The 20,208-nt window shown below is 30.4% G+C and overlaps 2 protein-coding genes across 4 annotated transcripts; both read left to right on the forward strand.

Annotated features, from left to right (window-relative positions):
- The first annotated feature begins 6,576 nt into the window (after positions 1 to 6,576).
- Positions 6,577 to 10,393, forward strand: LOC145038436 (dynamin-related protein 5A-like). Its single transcript, XM_078986802.1, has 16 exons — positions 6,577 to 6,806; positions 7,133 to 7,196; positions 7,277 to 7,381; positions 7,466 to 7,567; positions 7,666 to 7,716; positions 7,811 to 7,872; positions 8,062 to 8,152; positions 8,220 to 8,284; positions 8,367 to 8,561; positions 8,830 to 8,949; positions 9,024 to 9,094; positions 9,187 to 9,412; positions 9,489 to 9,539; positions 9,627 to 9,855; positions 9,933 to 10,072; positions 10,141 to 10,393. The coding sequence occupies exons 1-16, from the start codon at positions 6,678 to 6,680 to the stop codon at positions 10,267 to 10,269; spliced, it is 1,830 nt and encodes a 609-aa protein (XP_078842928.1). The 5' UTR covers positions 6,577 to 6,677; the 3' UTR covers positions 10,270 to 10,393.
- A 5,519-nt stretch (positions 10,394 to 15,912) lies between these two features.
- Positions 15,913 to 19,987, forward strand: LOC145041655 (Cytochrome b561/ferric reductase transmembrane with DOMON related domain-containing protein). Of its 3 annotated transcripts, XR_013680342.1 has the most exons (7): positions 15,913 to 16,180; positions 16,418 to 16,814; positions 16,902 to 17,212; positions 17,460 to 17,737; positions 19,027 to 19,051; positions 19,438 to 19,523; positions 19,858 to 19,987. XR_013680342.1 is itself a non-coding variant. In XM_078989794.1 (6 exons), exons 1-4 carry the CDS (start codon positions 16,010 to 16,012, stop codon positions 17,733 to 17,735), a joined length of 1,155 nt encoding a protein of 384 aa, XP_078845920.1. In that variant the 5' UTR covers positions 15,913 to 16,009; the 3' UTR covers positions 17,736 to 17,737; positions 19,027 to 19,051; positions 19,438 to 19,638. The 3 variants fall into 3 exon arrangements, 2 of the variants coding, with proteins under 2 accessions (XP_078845920.1, XP_078845919.1); XM_078989794.1 differs by lacking the exon at positions 19,858 to 19,987 and having other exon boundaries at positions 19,438 to 19,638; XM_078989793.1 differs by lacking the exons at positions 19,027 to 19,051; positions 19,438 to 19,523; positions 19,858 to 19,987 and adding an exon at positions 17,824 to 18,107 and having other exon boundaries at positions 15,914 to 16,180.
- The last annotated feature ends 221 nt before the right edge of the window (positions 19,988 to 20,208 follow it).

A 20,208-nucleotide genomic window follows, 5' to 3' on the forward strand; every position in this document is an offset into this window, starting at 1 on the left:
AAGCTTTATTGATGTATATCAAGAATTGAAAAGAATATCTTTGAATAATGTCTTTGATTGATATGAACGCTTGTTACATGATCTCACATACATCTTGTTGTTCCTCTTTACCTTGTCACATTAAAGTATATATATATGGCATAACATTATATTGTATCTATTTTTGAACTCACTAAGTGTCACCGGTTACCCTATCAATGTTTAACAATTGTAGGTGATAAATAAATAGTATGTTTACATACTAATGAAAGATGTAGAATAGTTTGTAATAGTACTTTTGTACTACTTTTTATGTTTGTATAAATTACAATATCCTGGGTAGTTATGTAATATATATAACACTTTGTAATAGAAGGTTTGTATCCAATAGTTTGTAAATCCTTTATATCAATGTAAAATATTGCTTTTATGAATATGCAAATAGCATGTTTTGGAGTAATGATAATGTGAAATATGTAAGTTTGGGTCTTTCAAAAATACGAAAGTTGAGGTCTTTCATATTATTTAAATGGTGTTTAAAAGTTAAAGAACTTTAATGCATTTTGATATTTTTTTAATGATTTGATCTTGTAAGTATGGTGTGGTGATAACCCAAAATTTAAATTCTTGTAATGGTTCGGTTCCTAAAGTTTGGAAATTAGAACTAATAATAACTACCTTTCAATTGACAATGCACAAAAAGAAGTTTGTAATTAATTCATATCCTTCACAACTTCTTTTTTTTTCATTTTTTTTAGCTATTTTAAAATTTCCAATCTCACATATTCTTTTTAGTACCAGAAGATTGATAAGGGTAGTTGTGAATAAGAAGGTTACCATTGTTGATTATGGCCATACAGGTAATTTATTTTTCTGCAGGAATTGACATGTAAGCTTTTTAATAAACTTTTTGTCAACTTCATTTCCATTTTTTAGACTTTTTATTTTTATTTTTTATTAGTTAGTTATCACTAATATACCCTTGAGAATTGCGACTCCATGACATTGAATGGCATAATTGAACATGAAGTGAAGGAATTTGCTACTCCTTCTGTTTGAAAATACCAAAAATCAGTTGCTAAATACACTTCGCGATGGAATTATGGAAATATACAATTTGAAACCGAAAGCCTTCACCAAATGCAACAGATAATCTAATCTAACTACTAGCACAGATAACCGTTTTTTGTTGCATTTTCTCAAGTTTATAAAAAATGACATGGATTTGAGCATTAGTTTGTCATATGGATTAATTTTTGAACTATTATGGTGATCAAGATCAGGTGAATGACTTAGTGCCACCAATAACGAGCATATAAGACAAGAGTGGTGGATATGATCTATCGTGGAGCAAAAGGTGGGATATGATATAATCTGGGGAATTGAGTATTTTTGAGTCGGAATGATTAATCATAATTACACAAAAAAATCATTATTTGATTGGAATCCACATTGATTTTACTGTAATTGAAATGGAAACCAATCCCAAGATTTGTGTTTAAAAATACCATATGGTTATTTTACTTGAACAAACAATAACATTGATTTTAGACATATTTTACAGGTTTCAATTGTTACATGAAAACCTATTATAAGGGATTGTTTTTTCCTTGTTAAATAAATAATGTTTGTGTAAATGTAGTCCAGATAAATGATGTTTAAAATATATTTGAAAAATATGACAATATCATATAATTGGAAGGTGAAATGAAATAGAAGTTGAAAGTGGTTTTTATTTTGATGAAAATTGTTAATGGACAAGCATTTCGAAGTACAATGATGTAACAAGAATAAATAAAAGTAGAAAATTGTATTTGGGTATACTTATTTTTTAACCATTATAGCAATTTACTTTCACACTCTTTGCAATAATACAAAATTTACTTTCAATGGATATTTCTTCCAATATCCACTTTAGTTTACGCTAATCATGGGTTGTGCTTAGTACGGGTCTAAAAAACTCCTAGTATATATATATATATATATATATATATATATATATATATATATATATATATATATATATATATATATATATATATATATATATATATATACTAGGTTATAACCCGTGGAAACCACGGACTACAAAGTAAAATATTATATAGGCTATAAAACTAATAATGATTATTCATTGATTTGCAAATCACTAATTTATTTACAAAATTTGATGTGTTAACAACGTAATACACGGGTTAATAACTTAAAATAACAAAAATATATGGGTTCATAACTTAAAGATAACAAAATTAATATGTTTTCATGTTTGATGATCCTAAAGAGTTATAGATTCTTCCCATTAAAACCTCAAATTAAACATCTCTTCTTTTTTGAAAAGTGACTTTTGGAACTAAATCTGTTCTTTCAAATGCAAATTTGTAAGATTTCGATAGAAATGTAGAGCTTCATTGTTCTATTATTATAAGACGTTTTGGTTTATATAGGAAATTGAGCTTGAAATTTTTGTTTTGTTTCACGTTGTTTAACTCTTTTGGTTTAATTTTAGGGAAGTCTTATTCGTTACTCGATCACAATCAATCGAAAATATGATGATAGAAAATATGATAGTAGTGTTAGACTAAAACTAAAAAAAAATCATGGTCAAGATTGATGGACTTTTCAATATACAATGATGTAATAAAATTTAAATGAAAATACAATGTTATAATAAGAATAAACAAAAGTATATTCCAATACTAATAAAAAAATGAAAAGATGATTGGTAATTCTTGTATTTTGCCCTTATTTTTTTCTTGGTTTCCCCTATTAATAGAATCAGTCATTTCTTCTTCTCCAACATCATCTTCTAACCACTGAAGAACAAAATCAGTTATGCCATTTACTTTTTGTATAATCAAAAATCAAAAGTTGGTAATCTAGGATATGACTGATAAGTAAGATGTTATTTAAAATGAAATTAGCATGCTATTTTTTGAATTAAAAAGAAAGTAGCATGTTATTTTTAGCTCAATTCCTAAAAATTAGAACTATGAATATAAATAAAGTTGAAAATTACTGACCAGGGGTTTTAAAAATCAAAATTGTACCTTTTTTTGTAAACGGAAAAGAGAAACTTGTACTCGAAACCCATGTTGTGTAATCCTCCCAAAGATAGCCATATTTTATTGCATCTCTCTCTAGTCATTTAATTGAAACAATGAAATCTAGATGTTATTATTAAAACTTTATAAAAACCAATCTGCTTATACAATTATAGATCAGTTATATACAAAAAAATAATATTCAAAATCAAATTCTTCATTAAGTAAGCTATTAATTTTACTATACTATGAAATTGGTCCTTAAACTACACCTTTTGTTAACTATCATTCATGACTACCTATGTTTTGGTCTAGTTTTTAGTAAAGAAGTGAGCCAAAAGCCAAATCGGGTATTTTTTAATTCAAAAAATCAATTTACTGGAACCATTGTGGATTTGTTATGGCCTCTTTATACATGTCATGGTCTGCTCATGTTTTGCTTCAAATTTATGTTGAGTCTTCTCCTTAGATATGATTCAAGGTAGGTGGAGGGTATTTTGGTCATAGTGGTGATTAGAAAGGTTGTATGGCTTTTATATATATATGTCATGGTCTACTGCTGATTTGGTTCATTTATATGTGTTGCTATATCATCTTGGATGTGCATCAAGGTTCTCTACATACAACTTCTAGAGGCTATCTATTAGTTGCTGCAGGTTTGGATTTTCCTGGATGGGTTTTTGGCCATTATGGTTTTTCTTTGTCTTTTTCCTTGGTGTTGTTGTATTTAATTCTTGTCTAACTTCTTTCGTTCTTTTCGAATACTCTGTTTTGTACAGACTCCGACCGGTAGAAGTAGTAAGCAGGCGTGCAGAATAATGTAGGAGAGATCAAATTCATGCAATTCCAAAACAAAGGCAAAGACTCAAGGGTTTTAGCCAACTTCAAAATTCACTGTTCATAAGCGTTAGGTGCGTTGATATATTATATGATTTTAAGATTTAATTGTAAATAATAAAAGTATAATTGGACTGTTTTTTTTATATTGTAAAAAATATAAACAAACAAAGTACATTGCTATTATAGTACATGTATGTTGACACAATAGTAAAAGAATACTACATTTTTTTCAACAAACAACAAAATATTGTAACTATTTTTTAGTTGGTTATTTGTTAAATTAAAAGATTATAGGTTGAAAAGTAAATGCTAATCTTGATAGAGATGTTCTTGGCTATGCCAAGAAAACATCACCATACTTTCTAACACATAAACCAATAAAGCTTCAATTTAGTGTTGTTGGCGGTCAAATAAGGTTCACATATTTAACCATTTATTTAACCTGTTATGTTTAGATTTTCACCTTAAAGGGATAACCTTTTTTTAGCCATTTAAGTTGAGATTTCCATATTCCGCCATGGCCATATATGGATCGCAACAATAAGAAACTTAATTCACAACATCATATAAGAAACCTATCCATCAGAAAATATTAAAAAATATCAAAATCAATATTAGCTACACCAATCAGAAAGAAAGGATGTTGCTCTCAGGCAAGGATGTTGCTTTATGTATGATTATTATATTTATAAGAAAACTGCTTATTTTTTTTAGAAAACAAATTTCAGTAGAACCAAATGATTGTGATGCCAAAAGAAGCACAAATAATTATAAAATGAACCATTATTAGATGTTTTTGTTGAAAATCTATTACATTTCAAAATCTGCTAGGAATGCATACAGAAATCCAAACTCAAGTTGAAAAAATCGAACCTGTTCGAAAATCGGCATCAACTTTAATCCCGTTATGAAATCAACCATGAAGAGATACGATTCTGTTTCAAATCAGCATAGATTTGGCTTCAAGATCTCCCACAAAAATTTTGGGGTTTAAAATTGGTTTTTGTCTTCCTGTTGGCTGTTTGCAACCAATTTTTAGAGAGAAAGACAAAGAAAGGAAACTAACACAGATTGAAAGGCGTGGACGTAAGAACAAAAAAAAAAAACAATTTCTCGATATTCCTCCATGAGTACCGCCACCGGAGAGAGAATTTATCAAATTTAATAGGGAAAATTGATTTATCAATCTTAAAGACATTATAGGCGTATACGAGTGAAAGTTAAATGAGATTTCCTTCATGGTTTTTTGAGATTAGGATGAATCCATCACCGGTTTGATTAAAAAATAATATATTAAGTTTCTTGAACCTTACATGGAATTCCTAGAGATCACAAAGGGACTGGAAGAGAAAAAGAGGTTGATGAAACCCCGATCTCCATCATAAATAACAGGAAAAAAAAAACTCATCATCAAAATCAAGATAAAAATAAAATATTATTGATGTTAAAAATCATCCATTTTTATAGGAGTAATATGCATTCTTGAAGCACTTAGTTTCTTCACCTAAGTTTTGAATCGATTTTAAATATTTGTATCATTTTCCTAAAAGTGTCACAAAATCAAAGGAAGAAAATACAGATACATTCTATTAAACAAAATCAAGGAAGAAGACGTAAGAGAAATCACTTACCGCTGATTTTCAATTTTCTATAGAGATTGTGGATAAATGATCGATTAGGACTTAGGAGTTAGGAGAGTAATCGCAGTCACAAAAAAAACCCTAGATGGCACATTGTCTCATATATAGGAAGACAACATAAGATTTCATTCAAAATTTTGCTCCTGATTTCTTGCTATTAACTTGATTTGTGGAATATTTGTTGCTGATTTTATGAGATATTTGTAATCAAAAACAAAAAATCGGATATAACTTTACATAGAAAAGTTTGAGCGAGAAACCAAAATAGGAGTGAACAAAAGAATGACACGTGGCAGAAGGCTTGCGTAAAAGATGGACATGTGGCGTTTAAAGGAGGTTTTTATTAAGCATGGATATATATATATATATATATATATATATATATATATATATATATATATATATATATATATATATATATATATATATATATATAAAAGGAAATGAGGATGATATGTATAAGAGTTGTTCCAATCCAGTGGTAAACGCGTTCTTTGATCTCCTAGAAGTTGAAAGTTCGAAACAACTGTCATTTTTTCTCCTGGAAGTTGATCTCCGATGGTAAACGCGTTCTTTGATCTCCTGGAAGTTGAAAGTTCGAAACAACTGTCATTTTTTCTTCTTCTAATCGCTTGTTTTTAAAAAGAACAGGGAACACAAGACACCTCAGCGTCTATGTGGCGCTTGGTCGGACCAATATGGCCTATGTGACGTGATAGTTGTATATGTAACCGGTTACCCAACTGAGTAAACCTCTCGGTGAAAATACAAAAAATCTATGTGAATTTTAGTCTTTAATGAAACCTAAAAGTAGTAAAACCAAAAAAAATTAAAAACTTAAAAATTCATATCATTTTCAATAGTGTTAAAAAGAAAGTTAGATACCAAAACACAAATTACTCAAAATCTTTGTGTAATTTACTCTATTTTTTTTTTAATGATATTCAAAAACATCCCACCCAATAACACACGCGCGCCTACGCGCACATGCATACGTGCCCTTCTAATGCGTTTCTTCTACAAACTAACTTTAAACTCAAAAATCCCAATTTACACTCATTGACGTTGGAATTTGTTTCATCTTTTTCCGCCTTTCTCTCCATCTGCAATTTCTGAAATCCCTAATCACCTAATCGTATTTGATTAACCTGTCATCTCTTATTGATCGTAATTGTTAATGGACACTCTAATTAATCTCGTCAACAAACTACAGAAAGCATGCACAGCCCTAGGCGACTTCGGTGAAGAATCCTCTCTTCCTACTCTCTGGGACGCCTTGCCTACAATCGCCGTCGTCGGCGGTCAGGTATAAATATGCAGATATTTAATCGCCGATCATAATTTCCTTTCTTTTCAATCCAATCAATGAGTTAATTCAAGACGTTCATTCACTTGTGATTTCTTGCAACCATTTAAGTTCTCAATATAGTTTATCGTGTTTGTGTTTCTTTTTTCTTTATCTGATATTTCAACTTCGGTCTGGAGAAAGATGATCTGTAATTCTAATCCCAAATAATATCTATCGACACGACTACATTTAGATCAAAGTGTAAAACTGTGGGAAATTGTGTAAGCAGTTTTTATTCGTGCAAATGTACTTCACTCTAATCAATTTCCATAAACTGTTTTTAGAGCTCTGGGAAATCATCTGTGTTGGAGAGTGTCGTTGGCAAGGATTTTTTGCCTCGTGGTTCTGGTAATTACTATATCTTCAAAATTTTCTGATTCAAATTTGCGGATATAAAATATGACTAATTAATTAACATCTATTTGCAGGAATTGTCACTCGGCGTCCTCTTGTTCTACAGCTTCATAAGATCGAAGAAGGAAAAGAATATGCAGAGTTTGCTCACCTTCCAAGAAAATGGTTCACTGATTTTGGTATCATGACTAAAAATTTTATGATCCTTTTGCAATTCTCAATCACTCTGAATGATCTTGTTACAATTTTATATACTTTTTTAGCTGCTGTGAGAAAGGAGATTGGTGATGAAACTGATAGAGTGACAGGTCGTACCAAACAGATCTCATCTGTTCCTATATATCTCAGTATCTATTCTCCTAATGGTATGATATATAATTATATAAAAAAAAATTATGTGTCATGTACATCATATCAAATGTAAAAAACATAATATATATGTCTGAATTTTGATCTTTTATAGTGGTGAACTTGACCCTCATTGACCTTCCTGGTTTGACAAAAATAGCTGTTGGTAAGTTTACACCATTTATAATATTCTGCAATTTAACTTAACTTCTCTATCTGATTATTTTAATATATTTTCACCTATATTATGAAATTTGTAGAGGGGCAGTCTGATAGCATTGTGCAAGATATTGAAAACATGGTGAGGTCCTACATTGAAAAGGTATATATATATATATATATATATATATATATATATATATATATATATATATATATATATATATATATATATATATATATATATATATTTATTTATTTACAAATTTACCCAAATCTTCTTATATGCTTAAAAGAATCGAAGAATAATATTAATATTTATTTTCAATTGCATTGTGATTTTGTCATGCAGCCTAATTGCATTATTCTAGCCGTTTCTCCTGCCAACCAAGATCTTGCAACATCTGATGCTATCAAAATTTCTCGTGAAGTGGATCCTAAAGGTAATAATATTTTTCCAAATAATTAAATATTTTTCATATCTTAGTTTTGAATCTTATATATATACAGGGGAGAGAACTTTTGGAGTTTTGACAAAGATTGACCTTATGGACAAGGGTACTGATGCAGTTGATGTAAGCTTATAAGCTGGTTTGGATTTGTTGACTTAATAATATATATGACTTATTGTATATTGACATTGTTATATTATTGTAGATTTTAGAAGGAAGATCACATAGGCTTAAGTTTCCATGGATTGGTGTTGTGAATCGATCTCAAGCTGATATTAATAAAAACATTGACATGATTGCTGCTCGAAGGAAAGAACGTGAATACTTTTTTAATTCCCCTGAATACTCACATCTTGCTAACAGAATGGGCTCTGAACATCTAGGCAAAGTGCTTTCAAGGGTACACTTTAGTTTAAAAACAAAGATATATAATGAATTACATAAATGGTCCCTGTGGTTTGGTGAAACAGTAGGTTCAGTCCAATTTCTGTTTTTCTTTCATGGTTTCATTTTGTTGCAATTTTAATCCCTGGTTTTGTAAATACTGATAAAGCCATAGGACCAATCATGTAAGAAAATCTGAAGTTAGACTGAACCTTGTATTTTTATAAAACTACAGGGATCATTTCTGTAATTTAGTTTCTCACTACATAATGTATAAATTTCAGCATTTGGAATCCCTGATTAAATCTCGGATTCCAGGCCTTCAGTCTCTCATCAACAAAACAATACTCGACCTCGAAACAGAATTAAACCGTCTTGGGAATCCCATTGCTGCTGATTCCGGGGTAATCTTTCACAAAATGACAATTTTACCCTTGTTTTGAAATTGAAAGCGGTGTTTTTGTTAAATTTATTCCAGGGAAAGTTATATATGATTATGGAAATATGTCGCGCTTTTGATCAAACATTCAAAGAACATCTCGATGGGATGTAAGTATTATCAAATTAATACCCTAATTGGTAATTCCATGTTCTTAATTAATCTAATATTTTAAGCTATTGACGATTATACCCTCCTCCAGACGACCAGGTGGCGAGAAAGTGTATGGCGTATTTGAGAATCAACTTCCATCTGCTTTAAAGAGATTACAATTCGACAAACAACTTTCGATGGAGAATGTGAGAAAACTAATCACAGAAGCTGATGGATATCAGCCACATTTAATTGCCCCTGAACAAGGATACCGACGCCTCATTGAATCCACCTTAGTCACCATCAAACTTCCCACCGAAGCAGTTGTTGATGCTGTACGTATGCAAAGTAATTTACAAAAATGGTCCCTGTAGTTTCTGATTTTGTAATTTACTCCCTTTTTTCTTTCAGGTTCATGATATACTGAGGGATCTGGTTCGCAAGTCAATTAAGGAGACCAAGGTTAGTAACTTAGTATGATGTTTTCGGAATATGTTTTATATTTCTAAAGCATATATAATATATATATTGGTTTGTATATATTTGTAGGAGTTGAAAAATTATCCACCGCTTAAAGTGGAAGTTATGAATGCAGCTTACGAATCATTAGAAAGAATGAGGAACGAAAGCAAGAGAGCTGCTATACAGTTAGTTGACATGGAATGCAGTTATCTGACAGTTGATTTCTTCCGGAACCTTCCGCAAGATGTTGAAAAGGGCGGAAATCCAACACATTCGATTTATGATAGATATAACGATGCTTATATTCGTCGCGTTGGTATGTATATGTATTAATAAATAATACTACTTATAAATATATAATTTTTATTATTAAAAAAAAAAATCTTTTTTTAGGATCAAATGTTTTGGCGTATGTGCATATGGTGGTTGGGACTTTGAGACACTCGATACCGAAATCAGTTGTTTATTGTCAAGTGCGTGAGGCCAAACGAAGCTTACTTGATCGATTTTTCACTGAGTTGGGGGCGAAGGAGGTAAATAGAAATTTATTATGTGATTATTATATATTTTTTTTAATATGTTTTTATTTTTTTGTTTATAGGGGAGACAATTGGGTAAATTGTTAGATGAAGATCCGGAGATAACGCAAAGGCGTCAAAACACGGTGAAAAGGTTGGAATTGTATCGAGCTGCACAATGTGAGATTGATACAGTTGTATGGGCCAAGTAGATGAATCCCAATTCCTTAAAGATTTTTATCGGTTTATCGTTTAGTTACTTTGATTATTTTATAATCTCTAATTATTCTTTTGTCAAATGACTTTTTTTGGGTTTTTGATATTTTAATGAAAGTATCTTGTGGATGTTATTTTCTTATGAAAATGTAAATTGTGTGTGTGAGATAGAATTTCCAAAGTAAGCACCAATGTTAGATTTTGTATACGTTTACACCAAATGTGAGCAACGAATTTCAGCACAAAATTAACCAAGAGTTTTAACTTAAATTGTTGTTCAACAAAAACCAAAACATGGGGGGAAGAAAATTCGTTGTATTTTATGTATACTGTACAAATATCAAAACAAGTTAACAATGAAAAATAAAGTTTCTTGATAATCTAAAAAATATAAGAAAATCTTCAGAAAAATCTTAATATTTTAGGTCAGTTTATAAAATAGTTATTTTTTTTTCTACAAAAAGATCTTAAAAACCAGTAAAAGATTGCATTCTGACATTTTGTTTTGTTTAGTCGGTAGCAAATTTATTTGGAATTGTTTCGTAAACTGATCCAAAATATTATGACTTTTGTAGAGATACCTCTATATTTTCGTGTCGGGTTCGTATCGTGTTACAGGTTCACACCTAGAAAAAACATATGCGGGTACAAGACACATATTTGAACAACTCCTAACTCATTTGTTAATAGACTAGAAAGGTACAATGAAAAGACGAGACCATTCTTAAGTGTGGTGAACACACAAAGATATCTTCAAAACACTTAATATCAAGAGTGTCTTCACATCAATCTTCATCACCATTTTCACATAAGCCCACACAATGTTCGTATCAACAAAATTTTATCTTTACATTTATAAAACGTTTAAAAATATATAAAAACTTAACTTTACATCTATAAAAAAAAACATATTTTTAAAAAATTCTTTTTTGATTTAAATATTTTTATACATGTATTTAATAATACGTATAAATACGTTTAAACGAAAAAAAAAACTTTGAAAACGTTTTGTAAGGTGTAAAAATATATAAAACGTTTTTCATATGTATTTTGGAACAGTTTACGAAATAGTCTAAATATTTTGGTTTTTACAAAAAAGTCTTAATATTTTAGGTCAAATTACGAAATAGTGTCAAATTAATTTGTTAGTGTCTAAACTTAGAAAATAGGGTTAGAATGCAATATTTTACCGGTTTTTAAAACTTTTTTGTAAAAAAATAATAATTTGGAACTATTTCATAAACTAATCTAAAATATTAAAACTTTTTTAGAGATTTTCTTATATAATGAACTAATTAATAAAATAAATACAATAACAATAAAATAATAAAATAGAGATATTTTATGTATTTTGACTTTTAATTTATGTTATTTGACAGAAAAAAATATAAAATTATTTGTATGTAGAAGAATAATTAAAATGCTACAATAAATTATTAACTTGAAAAAAAGCCAACCAACACTTTGGTGACCCTTAACCATAAATGATGTCCTTTTTTAGTTAATGTTTACGCTATGCTCAATTATCATAATTCAGACATACCAAAACAAGACAACTTTCCCCCAAACATACCCCACAAATTATACGACAATGCATAATCTTGCTACCAAATTTGACGAGATAATTCACTACACCAATATGTTTTGTGTATCGTATGTCAAAATAGAAAAAAATTAACCACATCTAACAAAAAAACCTATAGTTAACTATTAATTATTAGAGAAAAAAAACAGCATATTAAAAAAATTATTAGAATCTAGCAGAGGAAATGGTGAGCAACTTTACACATCCACGTCCCTTTTTTCCTAAAACCGAAAGTTGTTGTATTTATGAAAACTATACATAAGTGTAATATCTCGTATTAAGACTTAGTAGTTACTAGAGGTGTAAGTGAGTTGAGCTACTCGGAATCGACTTGTTAAAAGCTCGACTCGAGATCGAATTAAACGAGTCTGAGCCGAGCTCGAACCTAAATATGAGGCTCGTTTATTAAATGAGCTCAAGCTGAGCTTCAATTAATGGGCTCACGAGCCTAAACGAGCTTAAACGAACATATATATATATATATATATATATATATATATATATATATATATATATATATATATATATATATATATATATATATATATTTAAGCTCGTTTAGGCTCGTGAGCCCATTAATTGAAGCTTAGCTTGAGCTCATTTAATAAATGAGCCTCATATATATATATATATATATATATATATATATATATATATATATATATATATATATATATATATATATATATATATATATATATATATATATATATATATATAAACACTCACACACACACATACATACATACATACACACACACACACATATATACACACACACACACACGCACACACAAAGAGGCTCGTTTAGGCTCGATTAGACTCGCGAGCCCACTAAAATGTTCACGAACCGAACTCGAGCTTTATTTTAAGGCTTGAATCGAGCTCGAGTTTCCTGAAAATTAAACGAGTCGAGCTCGAGCTTGGTCAGGCTCGGGCTCGTTTACACCCCTAGTAGTTACAGTGAGTAATACGTTAGATTGTGGTAGATATTGATAGACAAGTATGTACTTGTTGGTAATTATGTTAAAAGTATCGTATATCCTTATGTTTGTCATATCGTAAATAAAAATGTAAAACATTTTGGTGGAAGTTTTTTACAGGAAAGTTGTAGTTGACTTCGAGACGATTACGTGAATATAAAATTCACCAAATATTGAATTTGTATGAGGAGGTAGAAGAAGACTATTGTATAAGGAGTAAACTATATTGACTAAAAATGCTCAGAAGGGCATTAGACGATCGTGTAATGGTCTTACACGATTGAGTAAGTAGAACAAAGGGTCTTAAAACAAAAAAGAAATAATATAATGATATTTTAGGCCATCCTAGAGGATTACATGATCATGTAATCACTTACACGATTGTGTAAGTAATTTGAAGTGCCAAGAGATGAAATAAATAAAGTAGGTTGCTATTATAGTATGATATTGGGTTTACACGGTCATGTAACATGAAACACAATCGTGTACAAGGACCGAAATTCATTAATAAAGCCATAAATAGAGAAAGATGGCTATTTGCTTAATATCACACACACACACACACTTTTTAGAGAGATCATAAGACGATTTTGAAGGGGTTAACACACAGTTGAAGCTTAGAGATAGGATTACCAAGAGAATCAAGAATATCAGCCTTCACGCTTGGAATCATATGTATATTCTCCTTCATAAAAACTTACATGGGTTCTTATGGTGGAATTGATTAGATATAGTACCTTTGATTTTGTATGCTTAATATGGAAAAGGAAACATGATAATGAGGTTATAGTGTGCTTAATGAACATTTTTTCAAGAGTTAGGAGTTAAATTCATAATTGATTTGATGAAGAACATAACCCCTAATTTCAGTGAAGTTTGGTATAAATAAAATCGAACTTATATCTTAATTAGTTAAGACATATGAATGTCTTATTCATTGAGTATAATCAATTTTGATTAAATGATTAAGTCATGTCTAAATGGTTGTACACAAAGGTGTGATAATGAGTTGATGTGTATGGTAAGATAAAGTATATGTGTTAATGAATTAACACATGAATATGAGATAATTATAGAAGATGACTAAACCTTAAGTATGAAGGATAATTTCATGGTTATGGAAATATAGAAGTTTAAGCTATGCTTAATGAGTTGTGGCTTGTATTGATGTACTCAAGATGATGTATTAAATTTACAGTTATGGAAGTAAGGACAAAGAAAGGATTACAAGCACTTGAGCCTCAAGTTATTAAGCTCTTTCAAGATGAATAATCTCTTACATCCTTGACGAAGGGTAAGTGTTATGCTAATATGCAATGAGATTATAATTGAAGTATATGTGCTATGGACATTAAGTGGGCGGTAAGTGTATGTGGCAAACAGTTATAGCCGAATACAATTGGTATTGCTTACTTTAGCAGAAAAGTAATAATTGAATAATTTGAAAGTATGACTAAACCTTAACTATGAAGGCTAGTTTCATACTTACAGAAATATAGGAGTTAATTTGTGCTTAATGATTGTGTCTTGGATTGAGGTACTCAAGATGATTTATTAAATTTACAATTAGGGAAACGAGGACAAAGACAAGATTCTCTTACATCCTTGACGAATGATTAGTGTTATGTTAATGTGCAATGAGATTATAATCGGATTATATGTGATATGGATATTGAAAGGATAATGATTGTATGTGGCTAACATTTAGATCCACATGTAAGTGGTATGGCTTATATTAGCAAAAAAATAGTAATTGAATAATTCGAAATAGTTGTAACTGAATATAACTATTTCTGCTATGAATAAATAATTATACCTGAATATAACTATTCTCTCTGTATATATTTGAAATCTATGATTTCGTAACTAAATATTTATAGCAGAATATTACTAATAAAGCTATTTAAGCTGATAGCTGAGATCCTATAATTGGTAAAGCTAAGAACCTAATGTTGGAACTAAAAAGTGGAATGTAATATAATTACTTAATGTGTAATATTGATGATTGTTGTTATAACTATATTGTTGTATTGTGCTAATATGATTACTCACTAAGCTTGTAAAGCTTACATTCTATATGTTTTATTGCTTTTCATGACCAAGTAACATTGATATCGGTAAAAGGACAACTAAGTGATAAAGGATTTACTAGTACAAGTATAGTTTTTTCTTTTACTGTAAAACATAATAATAATAGTAATAATAAATAAATAAATAAAATGAGTTGATCCGTACATAAAAAATGTTATTCATACAATATAATTAGTGCTTTAAAATATTGTATTATACAACTATATAATGCATAAATTATTATGTACGACAAAAAACTGTTGTATACGAATCACCTCATATAATTAAAAGCTTCTACAAATTTATACAATCAACATTAAAAAGTGTATCATTTTATACACCAAAAAATATGCAACTCATTGATAAATACTTTGTCAATTTCAATGAGCAAGTAGAAAGTTTGAATCTTAGTAAGGCCCATTTATTGGGTTGTCAAAACTCAAACTCTCCGTCTTCTCAAATATAATTACAAAGTCTTCACCACTAAACGTATTTTTCATTTATTTATTTCTTTATTTTTATAGAAAATGACATTTAGCCTCATGACAATGTCTTGCCGCCACTTTTATTTTTTAACTGTGGGAAAAAACATCGACTCGAAAGCCAAAAAATCTAAAAGTATGTGTCACGTAAGAAGAGTGCAACCGGCTAATAGAGTATTAACATGCTAAATGATATTTTTTTAAAACAAGCCTCAAAGTTTAGGGTTTTAATGGTAAAAAATTTGATATAAAGAGTAAAACCATTCAAAATATGTATATTTTTCCATCCAACTCAATATTATCAAAAACATTTTTATGACCGAAGACAAAATAATAATCGTACCTTTCTCAAATAAAAATATATTACAAAGATACATATAAATTTGTATTTTCAAAAAGTAGTTTGTATAAATGGCGGGAAAATTGTATGATGTGATGATCATGATTACTGATTAGCCACCTCTTCTATCACTACCACCAACCAACCAACCAACCAGGCAACCTTCAAAACGAAGAAATCTCTTGACAAAATCATCATAACCTTCTTGCCCACTCATCTCTTCCAGTTCACTTCTCTTCTCGCTTCTTCTCATCTCTTGATTCCCTCCAATTTGCAATGATTTCGGTTTCCAGATTCTGGGTTTTAGCTGTTTTTGTGTCATTTGTGGTGGTTCCTGTGGTGGTATCCGATGAATGCAGCCAAGACATCAACGCATTTCTTCCTCTTCCATATGCTAATATGACGCATATGGTGTGTAAACCTGTCTGGAATTCATACATTGTTCGAGTAAGTTCCCATTCCCTTCAATGGCGATTTCCATTCTCCTTTTTCAATATTCGAATTCATCCAATATTGTAATCAGATCATGTGAAAATATGTATGAGGAATAGATCCGAGATTCACAGTTTAAAAGTTACTTCTGATTGACTGATTATAGCTTCAAACAATTAAGAAATTTAGGGCTTTTGTAATTGATTCCCAATTTCCCATTTAACATGATTACTTTTCTAATTCCAAAAACAGTTCTCACAGAGCAAAGACAATGTAGTCACAATCGTATTATCAGCAACCTACACAAGTGGATACGTTGCAATGGGGTTCTCAAAAGATGGCATGATGCTAAACTCAAGTGCCATGGTTGGATGGATCACCCGAAAGGGTACTCCGGTAATTAAACAATACTACGCCGAAGGTTTCAAGCCGTCGGAAGTAAAACACGACAAGGGCGAGCTACCCTTGACCGGAATTCCTCCATTTGTCACCGTCAACGGCGCAAAGATTCACTTAGCATATCAACTCCAGTACCCGAGTCAACTCAGAACTCAACCGATTTTATTGGCTTTCTCAAGCAAATACCCAGAGCACCACCTCCTATCTGTTCATGAAGACAAGACAACTATCCATTTGGATTTCTCTCAAGGTTCGTTTTAACCTTTAACGAGTCAATCGTTATCCATTAAGCTTACCCTTTTTCTGCCCTTTTGCGATTTTACCCTTTTCTCCTCAGGTTCTTCTGGATCAAATTCGAATTCGAATTCAAGAACGCCTTCTAACAATCTCCATCGTTCAAAAACGACTCATGGGGTATTGGGTTTACTCGGATGGGGTATAATCCTGCCATATGGAGCTATTGTCGCGAGATACTTCAAGCATAAAGATCCGTTATGGTATTATCTGCATGTATCCTTTCAATTTGTTGGATTCATATTTGCAGTCGCTACAGGATTTGTGGGATTGAGTATGTACAATAGGTTTAGTTTCCATGCGCCAACTCACAAAGGCATTGGAATAACTGCCATCGTGCTCAGTGTTCTACAGGTATAAAACTTAAAGTTTGACTTTTGAGGTCAAACATACTTAATTTCAATTCGAAATTCAGAATCGAGTCCTTAAAAAATCAAGAAAAAGGTTGATGGGTATGTGAACCCATTACCCAAAAAATGAAAAAGATAAGTTTTGAAGCGTTGGAAATGTAAAAAGCTTCAAACTTTTTTGAATTGAAAGCAGAAATGTTTGACATCAAGAGTGATATGCAATTGATTTGTGTGTTTCTTGAAATTTTTAGGTTATGGCATTCTTTATAAGACCTGATAAGGACAGTAAGCATAGAAGGTTATGGAATTGGTATCATCATTATGTTGGAAGAATTGCTCTCGTCTTTGGAGCTTTAAATGTATTTCTAGGTATACAGCTTGCTGATGCAGGATCTTCATGGAAAATTGGTTATGGGTTTGTTCTTGCTGCCATTATTCTTACTTCAATCATTCTAGAAGTGTTGAAGCTGAAAACACCCAACAAATTTTCTTCAGATCCTGCATTCCCAATGGATCCTGTCCATTAAAGGTTAGATATGATTACAATCTATGCAAGAATGTTGATATGCTACAGAAGAATGTAAGATTATAATTTATTTTGATTTCATGAAACAGGAAAGTCGAGTGAAAATGTGTTTTAGAAGATTGTAAGGTTTGAAACAGAGAGGCAAAAGCCTTTGTGTTGAAGGTTTTTTTTCTTAAAGATTGTTCAAGAACAGAGTTTTGTAGATACATGTAGAAAATTGTTTGAGATTGGGATTTGTAAAAGAATTAAGGGAAATATTAGGTTGGATTCATTATTGAGTATTGTATTTGAGTGTAATATTAGAGAATACACCTTTGAGAATGTTGTATTGCCTTATTTCGAGTGGTTGAGTGTAAAATTATTGTTCTAAGTATCTCATCGAATACGACTTGTAGATTAGTTGATTATTAAGAATATCTCAACAGATTTAAAAAGGACAAACATAATGCGTATATGATGCCCTCGAATGTAGTTTTTGATTTCCATATTTATAGAGATCTACATATGAATTAAATATAGAAAAATGCAAATTGTTTATAGATAATCCATTTGTGATTCTTAGAAGATTTACATGTTGATTTGCAATTTGGTTTTACATGGACGTGTGTGAATCCCTTAAATAATTTTGGGATTACTAATCATATGTGAATTGGCAATTTGGTTTTCTTTAGATTATATATATATATATATATATATATATATATATATATATATATATATATATATATATATATATATATATATATATATATATATATATATATATATATATATATATATATATATATATATATATATATATATATATATATAGGTAGTAGCCTAAGTTTGGGTGCATAACCTGAATGGACATTTGGTGAGACAGAAAGCTAAAGCCACAGTCAGGTCCAATGATTTTCTAGGTGACCATTCATACACATGGTCCAAGTGTGTAGGGCTAGAGCGATGTTGGTGATCTTGGATGTCATGTACAAACATCATGTTTGGGTGGGAGGTATGTTCGCGGAACTACCGTTTGGACCACTCTCGAACGACGTAGGTTTTGGGTATTGTCGAAATAGTAAACGCGGAGAACCGGAGACAATGTTACGGGGGGAGAGTCATACCTCAATTTGTGCATTGGGTCGTCAGGTCATGTTAGTAGCGAACGGGGTATAGAACATGAAATGTTATGTGTATGTGTGTTTGAATTGTATGAAATATCTCTGTTTCTGTATCGTTGGATTGACTCACTTTGTTGATATTGACACTTGATTTGTTGTGTGTTTGCCATGTTGCTTTGAATGGTACAGGAAGTTAAGAAGGAGTAAGACCTTGGTGAGTTGGAATGCATTTTTTGGGTAGTTACTATGCTTACTATGATACCATTTTGGGACATTTTGTTGAGTTTTCATTACTCTACTTTTGAGAACTTAATTTGTAAACTTTGTTTCAAATGGTTGTTTGAAATAAGTAACACTAGTAATGTTTTCTTAATAAAGAATATAAGATTTCCGCTAACGTTTTCTGATTAAAACGGGTTAAAATAAAAAGAAAATTTTTGGTGAAAAATCACGGTGTTACACTTTTTGAGAAATTTTTGCTATAAATAGCAAATCTACCCCTCTTTTATTCCTAGCTAATTTCGATCGAATACTCTCTCAACCCTTGAGATTCCAGTCCCTTGTGATTTGATTTCTTTTCATTCTTATTATTGTTAGCAGAGCGCTGGAGAATCTTTCTAAAAGACGGATCCAGCGTCGAAGTCAGGCTCGCGGAATTTCAAGTTTTCGCTAAATGATCCTGTAAGGTGAGTTGCACTTACTATGTTTGTTAAGTGTAACTTATGTTATGTTCATTTTCATTGTTATGAACCTATAAACAAGATTTATCAGTAATACCAGTTATAATAATGTTTGATCTGTTTGCGGGCATGGTGTTTAGGCAAGATCTTAGTGAAGTGTTTAAAGTGGATTTTCCAAACAATATATATTTATATACCAAATGGATCCTACTTCCAATATCATCTTATTTGATAGAACTTGGTATTTTTCAGGATTAATGAAGGGTCCAAAAAATAGTTAATATTTCCTTAATAATATAAATATAAATGAAAACTAAAACTTAGTAATATTTGTACTTAGGTCGTTTAAAAGGGAAAACAAAGGAGTTAGATGAAGAGCTAAGTTACCCGCAAATCTTCCGCCTTTAATAAGGTGAGTATGTAGTTACTTTCATGAGCATGATCTTAATAAAAGTACTTATTACTTTAAAGATTAAATGTCTATCTTGTATAATGAGTGTGTAGTTATTTTCATGATGCACATTTATATAAAAGTATTAAATATTAATAGAAAACTTATATGTGTACTGAATGCTTATTATCTGGAATATATGTTGTGTGTATTTTTGATAAAACTATTCAACTCATGAACCATATCCAAAAAAACCAAAGCCTCCATAAATCAAAACATATACTAAATCTTAAAAAAAAA

This window comes from Lactuca saligna, chromosome 4 (assembly GCF_052625555.1).
Source record: "Lactuca saligna cultivar CGN05327 chromosome 4, ASM5262555v1, whole genome shotgun sequence".
In the NCBI taxonomy this organism is placed as follows: domain Eukaryota; kingdom Viridiplantae; phylum Streptophyta; class Magnoliopsida; order Asterales; family Asteraceae; genus Lactuca; species Lactuca saligna.